The 18,769-nt window shown below is 42.4% G+C and overlaps 1 protein-coding gene across 1 annotated transcript in view; it reads left to right on the top strand.

Moving 5' to 3' along the window:
- LOC108880771 (cytohesin-3) overlaps window positions 1-18,769 on the top strand; it is a 29,108-nt gene that overhangs the window by 2,650 nt on the left and 7,689 nt on the right. The window contains exons 2-9 of the mRNA XM_018672473.2: window positions 9,251-9,333; window positions 9,579-9,643; window positions 11,054-11,120; window positions 11,317-11,435; window positions 13,886-13,966; window positions 14,051-14,163; window positions 16,021-16,169; window positions 16,331-16,442. Of these exons, the coding sequence (XP_018527989.1) occupies window positions 9,251-9,333; window positions 9,579-9,643; window positions 11,054-11,120; window positions 11,317-11,435; window positions 13,886-13,966; window positions 14,051-14,163; window positions 16,021-16,169; window positions 16,331-16,442 (789 nt within the window). The remainder of the gene's footprint in view (window positions 1-9,250; window positions 9,334-9,578; window positions 9,644-11,053; window positions 11,121-11,316; window positions 11,436-13,885; window positions 13,967-14,050; window positions 14,164-16,020; window positions 16,170-16,330; window positions 16,443-18,769) is intronic.

Below are 18,769 nucleotides of genomic sequence, written 5' to 3'. Positions count from 1 at the left end.
CCAATCTGAGAACAAGAGGGAGCAGGGGCCAACAGATGTCATGATACTTTATAGGATTAAGAAATGGTATGAAAAGAGCCAATGATCCCACAAGCCGTCTCTCATGAAGCTGAAACAGTCTATGGATGTGACAATGAGATGTATCAGTGAGGGACATCAATATGGAGAGGCTAACCCGCACACAGGATCCATATTTCTTTGCTACACCTCTGACTGAAACCATAAAATGTGCCACTGAGTGTTATTTGTGGGACTCAGCTGTAGAATGGAATTCATTAGTACATGTTTACTGCGCTCGCTAATCAGAGTTGGCGCTTCTCTGCTCAGTTTACATGCCACAGAGCAGACAGGGCCTGGCCTCAGAATGGATGAAAATCAGCAACAGGCTCAAAATCCTAAGTGTTTTTATTACTCATGCGGCTATTTTTAGCATCATTGTATAGCTGGAATGAGAAGTGGAAAGAACACAGAAGCAGAAACTGGCTAAGAAGCAGTTCACCGAACGGCTGGAGGGAGGCCATGAATTTTAACACTTGGCTCTCTTGTATTTTCTCTTTTTTTACAGCAGCCCTGTGATGCTTCAGTCAGGGGATTAATGTGGGCTGAGTAAATGGCTGTTTTGGGAGTTAGGGGTATTAAAACGTTGAAATAAATATAATTTGCCATTTTAAATTTTCCTGCACCTTTACAGCCTGAGTGAAGACGTCTGTCGTGAACAAGGCTCCTGACAAAACATGTTATGCGTCTGCAGGTACTGAAAAATGTTTGTTTATGGGGTCCTGTGAGGTTTCCTTGACCATATATCCTGTGTAAGTGTCGTGATAACCCTGCTGTGTCAATCAGCACTCTTCTCTCTATCTGACCGTGGGAAAAGTTGAATGGGAAAGGCTTTTCCTTCAATTCTTCTATTCTCTTTGGACTGAATGTGTGAGTGTGTATGTTAAAATAACAACTGGTATCTAACTGCATCACTAATGTTTTGTCTGTGTGGGCTTTTTAATGGTGCACACATGGCAGAATCATGAATTGGCTTTCTGATTGGTCGTCTTTTGGAAATACCCTCTGTTAGAGAGAAATTCTGTGCATTAAAAAAAACATTTCCTCAAACATAATGGAAGTCTGACTTTATTCAGTTGTTGCATGTCACATTCACCGCTGCGGACATGAAACCCAACCTCAGGTGGCTTTTGAAGAAACCTGAATCAAAACACTGTAGTGCATGTGTGGTTTCTTGGCATCTAGGGCTGTAGTTCTGAGGGGGATTCATCAGTAAGAAGGGGAAGTTGGTGTGATTTGGGTACAGTCTTTGTTGTGGCTGTAGGAGAGTGTGTGGGAGGACATCAGACAGTCACTTGGGGCGAGCTGCTCTCCAGCTATATACTTTGCCCTGGGAGGCTGGCTGGCTTAAAGTAAGTGGTTGGTGCTGAATGACTAGACAGCGACGAAACAGAGCTCAGACATCTGTTTCTCTGCATCTGCATGTTTCATCTGCCTAATGTCACCCTGGAGATGGGCTTCATGTGTAAAATGCATTAGAGCTGAAATGATTAGTCTATTTGTTGATCAGCAGAGAATTAACCAGTAACAATTTCAGTAAGTGTTTGAGTATTTTAAAGAAAAAAATATCAAAAAAGTCGATATTTTCTGGTTGTATTCATTTTCTATGATAGTAAACTAAATATACTCAGGATTTGGACTATTATTGTATGATATACAATGTATATCAATAAGTATCTAAACCCTTGTAAAAGCCTTTGCTTACGTGTGATCGTCTGATCTACTTTACATGTGTTTTATTCACCTGACAGCAGAAAGAATTCCCCTTTGATATAAAAGCAGGGAGCAGGGTTTAAGTCACTTCTTCCAGACGCCCTACAGCATTTCAGTAGCCTGAAATGAACGTCTGCAATGGTTTAGGCAAAACTCTAGTCTCTTATGTGTGTTGACACAGATGCCAAAAAATGTGCTAAAATATACTCTCTGCAATCTCACTGGTTGACCCGGCAGGCTGGCTGTGTTGTTTAAAGGCTTAAGGGGAGATTTGGAAAGAACAGAAATTCATTTTGACTGCCAAGATTATGGGTTTTGTGGTGCAACATTAGAAGATTAAACATACAGAGCATTATACCACATGCAACAAGACAAATACACAAACACAGACATAGACACTGCTGCATGATGTGCTGGGAGTCTGAGCTTGTAACAAACTGCACTGTTTAAGTGTTGAGACTACATATGGACCTGATTAGGAGAGAGACTGGGGAGGCTTCCTGACATGTTCCCATCTCCATGGTAGTGTGTGTCTGTGTGTGTGTGTGTGAGACAAGACAGTGTAGCTGTCTGTCAGTAAGACAACAATCCTTTTGTTGTGAATAGAGGTACACTTTGCCTGAAATTATTGCTTGGAGCTGTCGAGAGGGGAAGCTCTTTAAGCGCGAGACGGAGAGCAGATGGGAGACAAAAGGCTCGGCAAATTAAATGAGCGGGAGTCAGGGAGGAACACAGACAGACATTAAGGGCAGCAGAGATGTACTGTGTTTGAGTAATCCACACCTAATTTCAGTGGAAGGAGAGTTGAGAGAAAACAGGGTCTGGCTGACCGTAGGGAGGGGTTGTTCAAAGACGGTGGACGTGTGTTTCTTGGCTCTTGGCGCGATAGAAATGGAGAACCACACCAACGCCCCATTCATTCTCACCTTAATAAAATGTCCTGGCGCTCTGTCATTTCATTTCCTGCACTTTTTTCAGGATGAAGTATATATTTTCTCTTCTGTTCTGTTTCAAATTCACTTGTGAGTGTGTGGACGGAGCTGCTTTTAATGGAAAGTCTTTGATCCAACAGGTAGCCATGGGACAGGTTGATATTTAACATGATCCATCTATAAGGCAACTTCGAGAACTTGGAGTGAATGCCATGAGAGACCAATTACCAAAACTTTGTGGGTGGTTTCTACAGCATAGCTGTTGTTTTGATCAAAGGTTGCTCTGGTCTTATTGTGAATGGTATCAGGGTGGTCCGCTAAAGTCAGTGTTTTTGCAGGCAGGCGCACAACCATCACAGGAACATCCTGGACAAGCAGGCTGGAGGCCGACACAAGAGCAGCTCACTGAACGATCTGATGTCAGTGCCAATTGTCCAGGTTCACCCTCCTCTGCTCCGTTTTTCTGCCGGTGTCTGCACATTATCAGCCTGTTTGGAGATACCAAACCTTATTTGCTCTCGTTCATTGTTGTGTATAGAATGAAAAGCACCTCGTACAGGTTTCAAAATTGCTTCTGAGCTAGATATCTATCACAATAACGGAGGCGAGCGTGTTCATATCAGATAAAGCGTTACGTTCATTCGGCTTCCTGTCAATCACCTGACACCTGCAGGAAGCAGCAGAGATGTCTGTCAGGAAATAATCCCACATGTTGCCTTTCAAAATGTGTTGTTGCATCCATGTCTTCCATCCTCGTTTGTTGAAGCATTTCAGAGCTGGGCTGAGCTTGTAATGCTTCGATTTTACAATGATAGAGGGAAAGAAATGCTAAAACTAGACTAGTGTGTGCAGCCATGTTAGCAGCTAAGTGAGGTTGTACTTAAAGGCATGACTGTGGTTTGAGCTAAATGCTAACATGCTTATAATGACAATGCTAAGGATGTGCAATGTTTATCATGCTTATCGTCATAGTTTAGTCAGTAAAATTAACAAACAAATCGACAGATGCAACATTGCCATTCTTAGAGCCATGATGCTGGCAAAGCTAATGTGGCTAATGCTCACATCATATTGTTTGGACGGTAATTAGAAGCAGCCGCTCAGGAAAAACCACATACGTCATCCTCCTCCCACTTGGTGAAAAGAGGAAAAGAAGTGTTAACAAACCTGTGGCAAATATGTAACGTAAATACAATTATAGAGGCTATTGTCCTGTGTAGATCTCGGAGTGATTAAAGGGAATGTGAACCAGATGTAGATGGTAGTGAAAAAAGCTCTAACATCAGTACTCAGCCTCTTTTTGCTGAATTTTTCGGTCCTCTGGCCGAGAATGAATTGAAAGATATTATTATGGAGGTTATTACAGCTTCCCCTATAAATTGTGTCTAAAACCCTGATGATCATATGAGATGTTGCAAGATCTGTTGATGGAACAGTGAGATACTTGGACTGTGCTCAGTCTGTGAAAGCCTGTCATCCTGCCCAGATGCCAGAAGAAACAGCATCCATCTAATTCATTCTCAGGCAGATCAAATCATCAGATTATAGTTACTTTGGCTGCCAGCATATGGCAGCGGAAGCCCCTCAGATCCTACCAGCAGTGTTCACTGAATCAAATATTGACATAGTGCTGATGCTGAGCAGATGTGTCATATAAGGAGAACACGGTATGCAGACCACCTCCTATGCGTCCTCACAATTGCGCAAATGCACTCACAGCAGGAGGTCCCTCCCCGAACACTGCAGATTAACCAGAGCAATCAGTGTGAGGGCCCTTCAGCCCCCCGAGCCCCAGATTCTCTTCCTGACCCCAGAGGTAGTTAAAAACTCAAAGCCATATTAGCTCTCTTCTCACGCAAATGGCGGGATTGTCGTCACTAAATTATTGCTCGGTGCACAATTTAACAGGCACAGATACCACATCCAACACATTTGTCAGAACTTTGTCCAAAATTTAATCAACAGAACCAAAAAACTAAAACCCTTTAAAGCTATTGTAGGTATTTATCATCAACTTGGTTTTGGAAATTAATACTTTTTTGGAGTAGAATTAAAAGTCTCAGCTGCTGAATACTGTTTCCTGCTAATTGCCACATAGCAGCATGTTTTTTTTACACATGCATGTGGACTCCTGTGTGCATGACCTTTCACCCTCCCTGTATCACAACCTCTTCCTCTTCATTTTGGCCTTTGTGCCGATGTCCCATCACTTCCGCTCAGAGCCAAAAGTGCCTCTGCAGACAGTTTCACTGGAACGATCTGCTGTCACACTTACTGTCACATTAGTTTATCCGACATCGCTGAGGCAAAGTAGGTTAAAGTCAGGCGGTGACTGGTCGGCGGCAACATCTGTGTATATGCTGGTATACGTCGCGCTTCTGCTCTGACAGACTCGTATCTGGCTTAAAGAGCGGCGGGGAGGGCGAGTGTGTGGGATTAGTGCCAGCTGGCCTTGGTGTGTATGTGCTCATGTGTGGGTCTGTCCACATGTCTGTCTGTCTGTCAGTCTGTATAGTATGACCCCGGCTGTAAAGCAGAGCATGTCTTCGTCTATAGTTAGAGGGATTGGGGGCAGTGGGCTTCAGATTAGAGTCTGGATCCAGAGGAAGTTTCCCCCTGCCTTCCTGCTTCCTTGCATGTGTCCCATTGTGCTGCGGGGGCCAAGCAGGGTAACAGGGTTATCTTTTTTTAAAGCTTATCCACTTTAAAAGACATTACAGCAGTTAAAGTCGCTAGTTTAAAGCCAATGGATCTGGACAAATCCTCTCTCTCTCTCTCTCTCACACACACACACACACTGGTAGGTAAAAACTGGGACCGCAGCCAGTGTTAAGTGAGCGTGGGATTTTCGCTCTGCGCTCCGGGACCTCGCTGCTTTTCCTGCTCAAGGGAAGTCCTTGAATCAGCTCTCAGGGCCAGGCAATTGAATATTTTTGCTCAGTCTTATGTTGCTTCTACTGTTCTCGCCCAGAATAAATGTCGTAAAACTTATGAACCTGATGAGGACTGGTGATGGTGTGTGCGTGCCCAAAGCATCCCTGCATTAGTTTAAATGCCATTAAAGCCTCTGGTTTCAGTGGGTGGTCAGGGACAGTTGTTAGTTTTGGGTGTGAAGAGCAGCAGGGGATTTACTCCTAAAAGTAGATTTTTAGGGATTTTGTTTTTAGGGGGGGAAATTACTAGAGCCTCTTGCTCTGTGGTGCACATGTTGGGGTTTAACTCACCGCTCAGCTAGAGTGGATTTCTGAGCTCTCACACACTAGATTTCTCTCAGGAGTCACAGAGGTTAAAATGTGTTTCAGGTCTAGATTTCTGCTCATTTAGCTCACACACTGATTTAAATCTGCTGCTCCTCTACTGGACAGTCTGACCCTATAGGTCTTCTGTGGAAGCAATGACTCACACCATAATTGATTTTAGTAGATTATCATTCAAGCGTGGCTGTGTTTGGTTTGAGCCAATCTGAAAGTCGTGACCAGCGTCATCCCCACGACTCCCTCTGCGCTTGTTGAAGACACTAAACTCATTTCCTGAATTAGTCATAGGAGGTCACGGGGGGAAGTGTGTTAATAATGTAATTGGTGGACCACCTCTGTAGAGGAGCCCTCCATCACTAAACAAGATTATCCACTGGAACAGAGACATGAGCACTGGTGTTAAAGTCCCCTCTACTGTCAAATATGTAGTTTGAAAGACATTGTATGTTACAGTAGATCCAGTTAGAGAGACCTGGATTGCAGGACAATGGTAATGCTTCGCCGTTAATGGTGATGGGCTTTTATTAAAGGCTGCACCCTCTGCTTTTCATTAGATTAGTAATGAATGAAGATTGTAATCATGCACATTGTTGCAGCCAGTGGATATCTCCATTAGCTAATGCACGGCCTCAGGCAACAGGAAAACATGAGGCTGTCTACTGTGTGCACATCATCCCCTTCTGGGCAAATTATTTAAAAACAATCTTAATATTAAGGCTGTAACTAATGATTTTTCCACTATTGACTAATCTGCTGACTGTTCGTTGATAATTTTTTGATTATTGATCAATTGTGGAGTCTGTGAAATATCGAAAAATCAAAAATGCCTATCACAATTACAACAAACTTTTTAACAGAAGTTCCAAAGTGCTTTACATCTACATCACATTCAAAAATATATACAATAACACAGTGCTTTTTTAAGCATTTTTATTTAAACAAGACAAAGTCTACAGTCGTAGACAGTGCTTTGAGCTAAATGATAGATGCTAACATGTTCACAGTGCCATCTATTTGATGCTAAGGAGGTTTAATGTTTATCATGTTTACCTTAGTTTAGTGTGTTAACATGCTAACATTTGCTAATTCCCATTAAATGCACAGTACAGCTGCAGCTGATTGGAATGTTGGGTTTTTTAGGAAATAGTTACAGATTCATTTTTCTTTTGATCAATAAGTGAAATAATTGTTTCAGAAAATATAATCTGATTTGTGTTTGATCTTTATTACACCAGTTCATGAACGATTTGAAAATGTGTGTGCGTAAACCTTGAGTCATTTTGTACCAGGTTGTGTCATCCCTCAGTTTTATCAAAACTGGAACAATGCTGCAGCAAAAACAGTTTTTGAAGTTTAAATGTTGACCTTTTAATTACAGTGTCTCCTCAGGCCAATCATTATGGCCTTTTGTATTCGTCAACCCTCCAAGGCTTTATCAAAATGCGAGCGGGTGAATCTGAGTCAAACATTTTGACATTTAATTTTAATGCCCTCAGTAGCCCAGTGCCTTTATAGCAGTAGTATGGGGAAATACCCTTATTTGTTTTCTTGCCAAGCACTCGATGAGAAGAGTGATACCACTCTCATATTTGTTGGTTAAATATAAGGCTTCAGTCAGTGGCCGGTTAGCGTAGCTTAGCATAAAGACTGGGAACAGGGAGAAACAGCTAGGCTGGCTGTCTGAAAGTAACAAAATGTGATCAAACAAACAAGTAAGCTTTAGAGGTGCTGGTAGGCTAACTGCTTCCTCATTATCAGTCTTCATGCTAAGCTAACCTAGGGGCTGGCTGTGGTATCAGTCTTCTCATCAAACTCTTGTCCAAGAAAGCAAATAAGAGTATTTCCCAGAACTACTTTAACTACTACAAATCAACCATTGCTTTAAGTTTTAATCCCTAAAATCCAGCACAGTGACATGTCTTCCTCCCACGTTAACTCAAACTGTGTTTGAGATATCCTGTGGGACAGACACAAGCTCCTTCCTAATACCATTGCATGTTGGCCAAAAATCTGAAAACATTCCTCAAGTGAAAGATTAAAGAGTTGTGTAGCAGCCTGGAAACTTTTTAGGAGCACTAATTGGCTTTAAAGCCACATTCACAGCACTCACAGTAGTACTGCTGAAGTGCTGTGATTTAGCCAGAGGTTAGCAAGGCTAATTAACATCTTTATTTTGATACTTTATATCCCCCTCTGTTGTCAATTAAAAAGGTGGCTCACAAAGGAAATCCCTCAGCTGTTTCTCCCGCTGTTCACCTGACCCTCATCACAGGTGCTTCAGAATTACATAACTAGGTCAGGAAGTGCCTTTTGTCTCATTGTTAATTTGAATACCATCTATAACAACACTTGGTTCCCCCTGAACGCAACTCTTTTACAAGCTGTCGAGTTTAAAGTGGGCTGAATGCTTCCTCTTGAGCCCAGTGACCTTCTTTTAGTTTAATTGGCGCAGATTCCTGTCCTGCAAGGGGAAAAATAACAATGTTTTTTTTAAAATATATCTTTCCCTTAGCAACATATAGGCACAAAGCTGCCTATATGAGATGTGTGATGAAGTGAGATTGCATGGGTGCTCTGTGCATCAGAAAGACAGGAAAAGTGAGAAATGAAGTGTGTGTGGGAGAGAATGAAACAGATAAAGTAACGAGAACAATAGATTGAAAAACAAGATTGAGACAGAACTATGGAGAGAGAGATGGTGAGGAGCACCGAACAGAAAGTGAGTGTGTCTTGCTCGTTTTTGCCCTGAGCTGTAAAAGCCTCTCGGCCGGGGGGAGCCAGGTTTGTAGGCCATGTTAAATAAGCAAATTCACATGTAATGAAAGAAATCTTAATCTGGATTGGTTTTATTAATAGAATCCTCCCCTGAGGCAAATGGAGAAGGAGGAAAGGGGCAAAACACTTTCAAGTGGAATAATTAAGACCCTTCGCCTCCTCTCTTTCTCTGGTTAATTAAGACCAACTTGCAGGCTCTTGATATGCATTGCAGCAGAACGAGGTGAAAACAGTCGATGCAACAGCAGCAGCACTCCTGTCATTTCACTGTATGTGGAACGATGAATCTTGAAGCTGATTTTCCATCGCTGCTGTGAACTCCTTACTTGTAGGTGCTGGATTGGATTTAGGGCTCATGGCTGTTTTCCCACCTCTCTAGCAATCCTTTTACTTTCCCTGTGATCTTTGTCTTTTTGTGTTGTGCGGGATGCAAGGAGAGCTGATTGGAAACAGGGATGCGAGCTGTGTACAAATGAGAGTTAAGGTCTGCTGTGTTTTTTCCATCATGTCTTTCAGTTCCTGAGGATCTGTCCCTGGAGGAGAGGGATGAACTGACAAACATCCGACGCAGGAAGAGAGAGCTGCTTGATGATATTGAGGTGCGTGGTTTGACCTTTTAATTCTTTTTTTGCCTATCTACTGTAGCACTGTTGGTCTATTTGCATTACTTACAGCATGCAAATTGACCCAGACTGCGTCTTTGCACCCAGTTAGCTCAAGAAAAAGTGATGAATTTTCCATTGCGCATTTTCCATCCGTCTCATCTCATACCGTACAGCTTCTTTGTGCTTTATCCTGTTTTAACTCAAAGCCAACTGAGACTTGTCTCACTCGTTTTTCTCAGAGGTTGAAGTTTGAGATAGCAGAGGTCATGACGGAGATCGAGCAGCTGACGTGCGTTGGAGAAAGGTAAGTCGAGATGCCTTGTCGTACATCAACATAGTTTGTCTGTATGATATTTACAGCATTATCAAGGCTTGAAAATACTACACAGACTGTACAGGTTTACTAGATTGTACACCCGTAGAGTCTATTGCAAGTTTTTGTGAACATTTGGTCGAAGATTAATTCAACTAGTTGAGGTCATAGTTAGTGGGATGGGGCAGAATATCAGAAACAGCTCTCAGTATAATACAGTCCAGTGCAACAACATCACTAACTATGACCTCAGCACTAAAACATAGAATTTAATTAACACCTCTATGGCTGTGGTGACAACAACTGAGCACTGTAAGCTTGGTGAAGACAGAGTTTGGGCAGAGTTGTTCCACTGCTGATTGTTAATTTGGATATTTTCACATGTTGCGTCTACATTAAGATCAATGCTATTTTGTATGCATTTTGTGCAAGTTTTATCACTGATTTAAAGGCCGTAGCGTGCCTTAAAGTTTCTCTACATGATAGTTTAAAGCCTGAGTTGTGGATCTAGAAAATGAAAGACCTATATTACCAGTCTTTTACAAAGAAAACACTGAGAACATGACTTCTTTGACCTCTATACAGCTCTAAATAACACGAATGGTAGTTTTTACCTTCAGTCATAAGAAGCCAGCATAATTATGACTCTTAACTGTCTCTGCCTTAGATGGGTTTGGGATTTGCATGTTCTGTCAAAACGACAAGGACAGTTAGATTATAAAGGTGCGTCCTGTTTTGAATGATAGGTCTGTAGGTTGGATATGAATAAAGTAGATACACATGTACAGGATGTGACTATCTATGGTAGAGAGGTTGTCACATCAACCAGGCCAAGCTGGTTGTTTGTACAGATAAATTTGACTTATCACTCCAATGTGAACAGCGTCATTCCAGTCTATGATATATTCAGAAGCATGTAAGGGTCTGGCTGCACAAAGAGCTACATAAAGCAAACAGTGACAGTCAATATGCAGCATATGTGACAGTATAAATCAGTCAGGTGTGTTCACAGTGTGTGCTGTTTGTCACTAAGGTCATTCTGCTTTGTCTTCTCATCTGTCACTTAATCACACACCTGCATTACACACACACACACACACACACACACACACACACACACACACACACACATTTCAGGTCTGTGCACAGTGGGGGTTGTCTTGTTGACTTTGTCTCTGTGTGCATATGTTTTTCTGATCAGATTCAAGCATGAACATACAAGCATATAACGAGTAAAGCAGATGTGGCAGGAAATAATCTCCTCAGTCGTGACTATAAATATAGTATAATTGTTTTGTTTGACATTCGGGGCGCTTCACAATCTGGTATTTTCTGTGTTGTTTAGGGTGAGAATGTGGACTCACCTAATTAAATCTCTACGTTTATGTTTTTGTGTCTCAGTAAAACATCCCAGAGAAACAAACAGATCGCCATGGGTAGGAAGAAATTCAACATGGATCCAAAGAAGGTACGCTTCTGCGCTATTTTTATTTTTCAGCCTCTTGTCAGCCCCATGTCTTCATCGTAAACCATGACAGCCTCCAGTTCCCCTGTAGCCTTGAAATGAAATGAATCCATTCTCAGCAATAAAACGCTGTCATTTTCCATCATCAGCCCTCGATTGAGACGGACAGCCAACCTGTTTTCTCCCCTTTTGTCTCCAGGGTATCCAGTTCCTGCTGGAAAACGACCTTCTTCAGCACACTCCCGAAGACATTGCCCAGTTCCTCTACAAGGGCGAGGGTCTCAACAAGACTGTCATCGGAGACTACTTAGGCGAGCGGTAAGACAGAGCATCAATCAGGCCGCGGGGAGAAAGCCCTCCTCACACACGATTTATACCCCCTCTGTGATTAGAGAGGGAAATTATGAGCGGGATTTATTGATTAAAGAGGGAGAACATGATTGACCCCCTCTCCTAACATGAATCTTTGAGGCAGTGCGGGTGTCTTGTCATAGTCCACCCATGTGGACTTATAACTGGTAATAAAAGGGCCGTCCAGCTCCTCAGATCTCTGGACCAGACTGCTGGGTAATGAAGAAGAAGGGAAGTCCTGCAGCTGTAACGCAGTGACTGTCTAAGACTATTGAGATGGATGGTGTTATCTGAAGGTGAGATTAGATAGTTACAACATACTATATGAGGAACACAATACACTGAATCAGAGCCTGGGAAAGAGGAGCTGAAAGTGAATGAACATCAGAGGTTTAGAGCATAAAAGGCTCTGCTAATTAAATGAAGCTAAGAAATCATCAACTGCACATTTACTTAAGATAAGGTTCTTTTAAGTATTAGTCGGTGCTATTTTTACGTATATAGCACCAACTCCATTTTGCTCCTCATCATCCATCCAGTGTGATACTGTACTTCAGGTCTTTTACAGTATGAACTGTATGTACTGTATGTGTATCTGGCAGCAGTGATGATGCTTTGTTTTATAGTCCAACACATGTAGCACCTTATTATAAATCATCTCAAACATAATCTTGACCTGGCCGATTGATTGATCAAGACTGCCGATACGCTCACCATGACACTGGCATGTTTATTATGTGTCATCTTTGGTGGCATTACTTGTTATGTCTGCACTTTGCAAGCTCCTGAAAACAAGAGCTAACCACAAATATACTTCCCAACAAACAAATGCATAGGAAATACAAGAAATCATGTACCACCTACAGCTGTCACTTTGAAGGTGATTTAATGACTTTGTTTTGGCCACAAATCCAGTATTAAAGTTAAGATAAAAATAAGCTGTTGTATTTTAAAAAAAATTGGTCTTACAAAAAGGATCTTGGTTAAATGCCAAATTTGTGGTTTTGGTCTTTTTAAAGAGGCTGTACATTATTTTAAAAACTGATGGGATCATAGTAGATGCACTCTCTTTGCCCTTTAATCCATGTAGAAAATTAACACATTAACTTCAGTCTGTATTAACTTAAGCACAGGTGCTGATTGTGCATCAGTGAGCAAGTGTAGTCAGACAGTAGCTGAAACAATGAAGCACACACACTGAATGAGACCTGAATGAAGGCTGGGGAGGGGTGTGTGTGTGGGGAGGGGGGTGTGTGCCTCTGGGGACTCCTCTCACTGGCAATAGGCTTTATTCATGGAGCAGCATCAAAGAGGCCACCTACCCAGTGGAAATCACACTAAACACAAGCTGAGGGTTCACACTCAGTAATTATCACTAATTGAGCTTATGCAAGAAGCAGGAACCTATCGTTACATGCAGAGCAGAGAGGGAGATAGGGGGCAGGGAGGGGGCAGTGGAAGGGAAAAATAGCTAGAAGGAGGATAGATAGCAGGAGATGGTTGCAGGCTGAGTGGGTGATTGACTCTTAAATTGTGCGAGCAGTTTTTGCCTGGCTTCCCTTTTTTATTCCTGCTCCTGTATAAGTCAGCTTTGTTTGTCCTATTCACTACACTCACTGTTTTCACACTGGGACATGCACATGTGCATGTATGATTTTTATTTCACCTTTACAAAGAGCAGGCCACATCCAAGTTTCTTTGCAATAACTTTACCAATAGCAATAACCTGTATAAGCCTCATAGGACTGGATTTGTTTTATTAGGCTGCAGACAAGAGCAGAGGGTACAACATAGTCATAAACACTGGAAAATCCCCCAGTTCACCCTCCAAGACTGTTATTGCTATGCAAGTTTGTTGTTTGTTTCTTGAAAGCCAGATCTCTCTGTACTCCCCTCAACCTTTCTGAAAATTCCTGGTTTCATTTGAACATTACACAATACAAAGACGATACAGACTCACAGACCCTGATGTACAACAAACATGATCAGAGAAGCGGTGACCACAGCCTGAGATCAGCTTTTGATTCTTCCTCTGAAGCCCCTTTGATGGTCAAACGAAAAAAAAAAAGGAACCTCTGTTGGTTTGGTTCTAGCTGTTTTTTGTCAGTCAAGCGCACCGTTCCCCCCCTCAGGGTGGAGAAACATTCAGCATTGGCCAGCTGTTTAAATTGCTTCCAGACCTGCTCAGCGTCCGGTATGAATAAGGCCACAAACATGACAGGAATGCTGAGAAAAAGGAATTCAGGTTGAGAAATGTTTTCATGGAGGAAATATGTTTTTCCTCCACCCTGTCCTCTGGGTTCACATTGTGTTCAGAGGTACCCGTGATACTCTTATTTTCTTTGGGAAGAAAAAAGAAATGGCTAGAGGTAAAACAATGTTGGAAATCTGATTTTCTCATTTTTTTCCTCCACCAGGGATGATTTCAACATTAAGGTGCTGCAGGCTTTTGTGGAGCTGCATGAGTTTGCAGACCTCAACCTCGTCCAAGCGCTACGGTCAGCAGATTAACCCAAATATAATATCTACAGCAGTGACGTCATGTGCCATTACAAATAACCCCCCCTTCTTCTCTGCTGTAGGCAGTTCTTGTGGAGTTTCCGTTTGCCAGGTGAAGCCCAGAAGATCGACCGGATGATGGAGGCGTTTGCCTCACGGTACTGCCAGTGCAACCCTGGAGTCTTCCAGTCAACAGGTCAGAGACACAGCAAGTTACTGAGGTGTAAACCAGTCTTTCCCAGTCCTCTGTCCACAGGGCCACAGCAGCCCTTCATCAACACCAATGTGTTCATTTAAAATAGATTTTAAACTTAAAAAATAGATTTTACTCAACTGTTTCTTTTTTGTCTTTCCACAAGTACCTGTGGTACGTACCCTGGTTGGGAATCACTGGTGTAAACTGGGTTTGAGCTTGTCATATGAGCAATGTGTGAAATCCAATGTGCTGGACAAAGTCAGTGCCCTGACAGACAGTCCAACCTAACATGCCAACAGACATACAGCCTGAGGGTCTATAATAGGATTCACTGAGCGATGGCCTGTTTTTTTTTAATGCATTTCAATCATTAAACCCTAAGAGTTACTGTAACTAAGGTTCAATGAGGATTAACCAGATTACAGTTTCCAGTTCACTGCAGCAGATGAGTTCAGAGTAAACAACCAGCAACAAACAAGGGACATCCATTATTCAGGACGACTCAACCTGGCTGAGTGATACACGTCTTGTGATAAACAAAGCCTACAGCTACAACAGTCAGTAAATAATTAAAGAGGTTTTATTGTGTGTACAAGATTGTTGAGGGTGTGTGCTGCCATGGAGGCGAAGAGATGCTCCACATTTTAAGTTACCTACTTAGGAAACTGGTTGATGCTATGAAATAACATGTTAGGTTGTATGGTGGTTAAGTTATAGATAGGGCTGTTATTTTTAGCTTATTGTAGAAATATTAGATTCAATACATCCATCAGAAAAGTTGCCAAAATGACAAGACATGATATTTTTCAGAGCCTCGTCACTGTTTCCACACCAGAATCAGGCTTTCAGGTTTTATAAATAAAGTCTGCTTCCTTTCCTCAGTGGTCCCAGTAATGCCTCATTCAAAATCTGCACATGGGCAGGCACACATGTTTGTGTCTGTGTGTGTGTGACAGTTTGGTGTGGGTGCAGGGTGAAGCATCGGCTCAGGAACCATGTGTGTGGCAGCATCTGCAAACTGAGCCCATAAAAAACATGAAATGATCACAGATCTTTAATTATCAGCAACCCGTTTCCATCAGTGCTTCATCACGATCATCAGCTCCTTGAATACACTCACATTCAGTACAGATGTAGTTGCCAGCACCTCTTGCCCATAGTACATGCTGTGTGCAAGCTCCTCTTTTTTTTTTTTTTTTTTTCTCAATAAAGAATGTGTGTTAGCAGGCAGACAATAAGCAGCGCAGGACAGCCAGGACCAAAGTGTGTCAGTGTGAGGAGACAGACAGAGTGGAATGAATGATTCATTTACACGCAGTCACTGGCCCGTGTGAGTCTGAACATTAACACACAGTAGAGAGACTACAGCCCTGCACCCCCACCCTTCACACACGCATACACACACATGCACACACACACACACAGAAGATGTACTAGTAAAACAGAGAGAATAAACTATAAACAATATAATATAGAAGCAATATGACAATGGCTGTATGTTTTAAAAGAACTGGAAAAAGATGTTATAATGAACACAGATTTATCACTATATGCTGATGACATCTCGTTATATGTACTCAAACCTGAAAATGTTACACCACACAGTGCAAAAAATCAAACATGTTATGTTAATCTGGACTGTAATTCATCCAATAATACAGTGACTAACTATGTGGCTGTGGTTAATGTGTCCTATTTTTGATGTTGGTGTGGAGCCTTTTTCATCGTCTGCATATTTTGTGCCATCTGAAGATATATTCAGATACAGGTGTTGTACTAATACCAGGTGTAAATGGGGTCTCTGTGGCAGGACATACACTTTTGTAACCCATTTATTTCCCTTCCTCTTGCTCTCAGATACCTGCTACGTGCTGTCGTTTGCTATCATCATGCTGAACACCAGCCTACATAACCCAAACGTCAGAGACAAGCCCCCTGTGGAGCGCTTTATCTCCATGAACAGAGGCATTAATGAAGGAGGAGATCTGCCAGAGGAGCTTCTCAGGGTGAGGATTTGTCTATAATGAGTGTGCGTGTGTGTGTTGGTGTGTGATGACTGATCTCTGTGACGGTTTCTGTCACACCTACGCCGTACGAATGAGGCTTTATTTCCAGTGTTTCCCCCTTTAATGCTTTGCAATTAATGCTTTCCCTCCCCTGTCTGCAGAATCTTTACGACAGCATCAAAAACGAGCCCTTCAAAATCCCAGAGGATGATGGGAATGATCTGACACACACATTCTTCAACCCCGACAGAGAAGGCTGGCTCCTAAAGCTTGGTACGTGCATTCAGAGTCATAATAGTGACCTTGATTATGTTGATTTAAGTCAGGAGAGCCTCAACCTCCATTTGATGAGCAGTGCCCTTCATCTCTCTGGTGCAGTGTGTTTGTTTGTGGTGTTTGTTGTTGTTGTTGTGTGCGTGTGTGTGTGTGTGTGTGACTTGTTTACAATGGGCTTTCAGGTAGCCATGTTGGAGGTTGATAGCTCTTGGGCAACAACAAACAGCTGATTGAATCACTTAACTTAGAATACGTTAGTTTCAGCTAAATTAAATGGAAGGATGCTGGCTCATTAGCTAGCTACCAAGTCATTCAGTAGAACTGATAGAACTGACTCTAATCAAGCTATAAATCCATTCATTAACTGTGCCACAAACAGGAATATTTGGAAACCGTCTGCCTCGCCAGACTTGTGGCGTTGAGTAGTCAGCTCTTGATTTCTGCCTATGCCAGAACCAATTTCTGCCCAGAACACTGTCCACCTTCAAGATGGCGCCAGATGAGGTTGCTAGGAGATCTGTAACGCAACCGCCTCTGTCTTTTCTCTCCTCGTCCTTCATCTCATGACCTTTCCTCTTTGTATTGTCTCGTATTGCTCCTTTTTGTGGTTTCAACTTCTCTCTGTCTCTCTCTCTCTCCCTCCGTCTTCCTGTCATGGTGATTTTTGTGCTTGCAGTCTTTTTCAAATCCCTCTGTGTGTTTTTTGTTCCTCGTTCCCTCTCTAATCTTTCACCCTGTCGCCCTGTGTTTTGCTCTTTCATTCTGTTCTGTGATGGCTGTTCCTTCTTAAATCTCTGTATTAGGAGGTAGGTAACACTCCTTCCTCCTTCATCCACCCCGGTTCATCGCAGAGTGGCCTCATACTGGCATTGGCTGCCATTATCTCCTTAGCACACTGGGCCCTTGAACATGCTAGCCGCCTCATCTAATTGGCTTGTTGAATCAGAGCTGTTTGTGGACAAATAAGTTATGGCATTGTGAAGTGATGGGTTATCTCATTCGAGCTAGGCGAGTCAGAGGTCAGTGATCTCTCTCATTCTGCATGGGGACTGCCTGCATTTCTCTTGTGGCTCCAGAGGAGGCTGGATGACGCTGAGGGCTCATCTCTGTTGGTGCACACAAATGTGCAAATAAACTGTTATGGTCACAAGTGCTTTTTTGCAGATAAAATGAAAAGCCTATGTAATGGTAGATCACAATCACTAGTGATCAGGTGTGTTCTCTAGTTTATTTAAGTCACTTATTTAAAAACCAAAAATTAATGTGAACTTTAAATTCATTATCTACACTGGAACTAAACCTCTACTAGTTTTAGGGGTTTGATATTGTGGCAAATACCCTTATTTGCTTTGTTACTGAGAGTTATCTGAGAAGATGACTAGGAGCCAGTTAGCTTAGCTTAGCACAAAGACGAGGAATGTAGAAACAGCCAGCCTGGCTGTGTCCATCTGTTAGCACTGTTAGCACCTATAAAATTCACAGATTCACACATGCTGCTTCTCCCTGTTTCCAGTCTTTTTGCTGTGCTATGCTGACTTACTGTAGGCTGTAACGTTGACATGAGAATGGTATCTACCTTTTCAGCTAATTCTCGGCAAGAAAACCTAAAAGCATATTTTCTATGTGTCATTCTTTTTTTTATTTATATAACAACAAGCCTTAAAGCCATTAGCAAGTCAACCAACGGACTAAATCAAATTCCTCAAGACTAAACTGCTGCAAGCTTGAGTTTTCTACATGTAATGGCAACATGCATTGCTCTGAGGAAAATGACTTTTCCTTCCTTGTAGATTCCCTGAAACAGGTTCCCAGGGGTCAGCTGAACAGGTCACCCCATGCTTTGTACCGTTAGAGACTGCCCTGCGCGTCATACAGCTCCTGTCCAGCTCTGTCAGAAACATGCAGTCATGCTCGAGCTTTAGTGAATGGGCTGCTTGAAACTGCGCTGTGGGAGTGCGTACGTACCGCTGTGTGACTGGTCGTGCAGTGAAGTAAAGGAGACCCTTTCCCTTTTTCTGTTTTCGTCCCTCTGTTCCTGCCCCACAGGCCTCCATACCTCCTGCTGCTGCTTCACGGATCCCTCCCTCTATTCCACTAGCTGCACTTGCCAGATCATTTTAGATTCAGTTTTTCCCATTAGTGAATTCCACACTAATTTAGCTCCCTGCATAATGATGGGAAGATTTTCAATATGACATACAGCTGTACTGCCATGAGACTGTGAAGCTCCATAAGCTCTCATAACACCTACACTGTTAACCAAGACTGAGCCTGCTGCTGTGCCTGAATCCATCATCATCCAGCATGATAATAAAACTCAGTCA

Source organism: Lates calcarifer, linkage group LG23 (assembly GCF_001640805.2).
Source record: "Lates calcarifer isolate ASB-BC8 linkage group LG23, TLL_Latcal_v3, whole genome shotgun sequence".
Classification (NCBI taxonomy): domain Eukaryota; kingdom Metazoa; phylum Chordata; class Actinopteri; family Centropomidae; genus Lates; species Lates calcarifer.
Note: the sequence above shows the minus strand (reverse complement) of the source record. Positions and strands in the feature narration are given on the sequence as shown.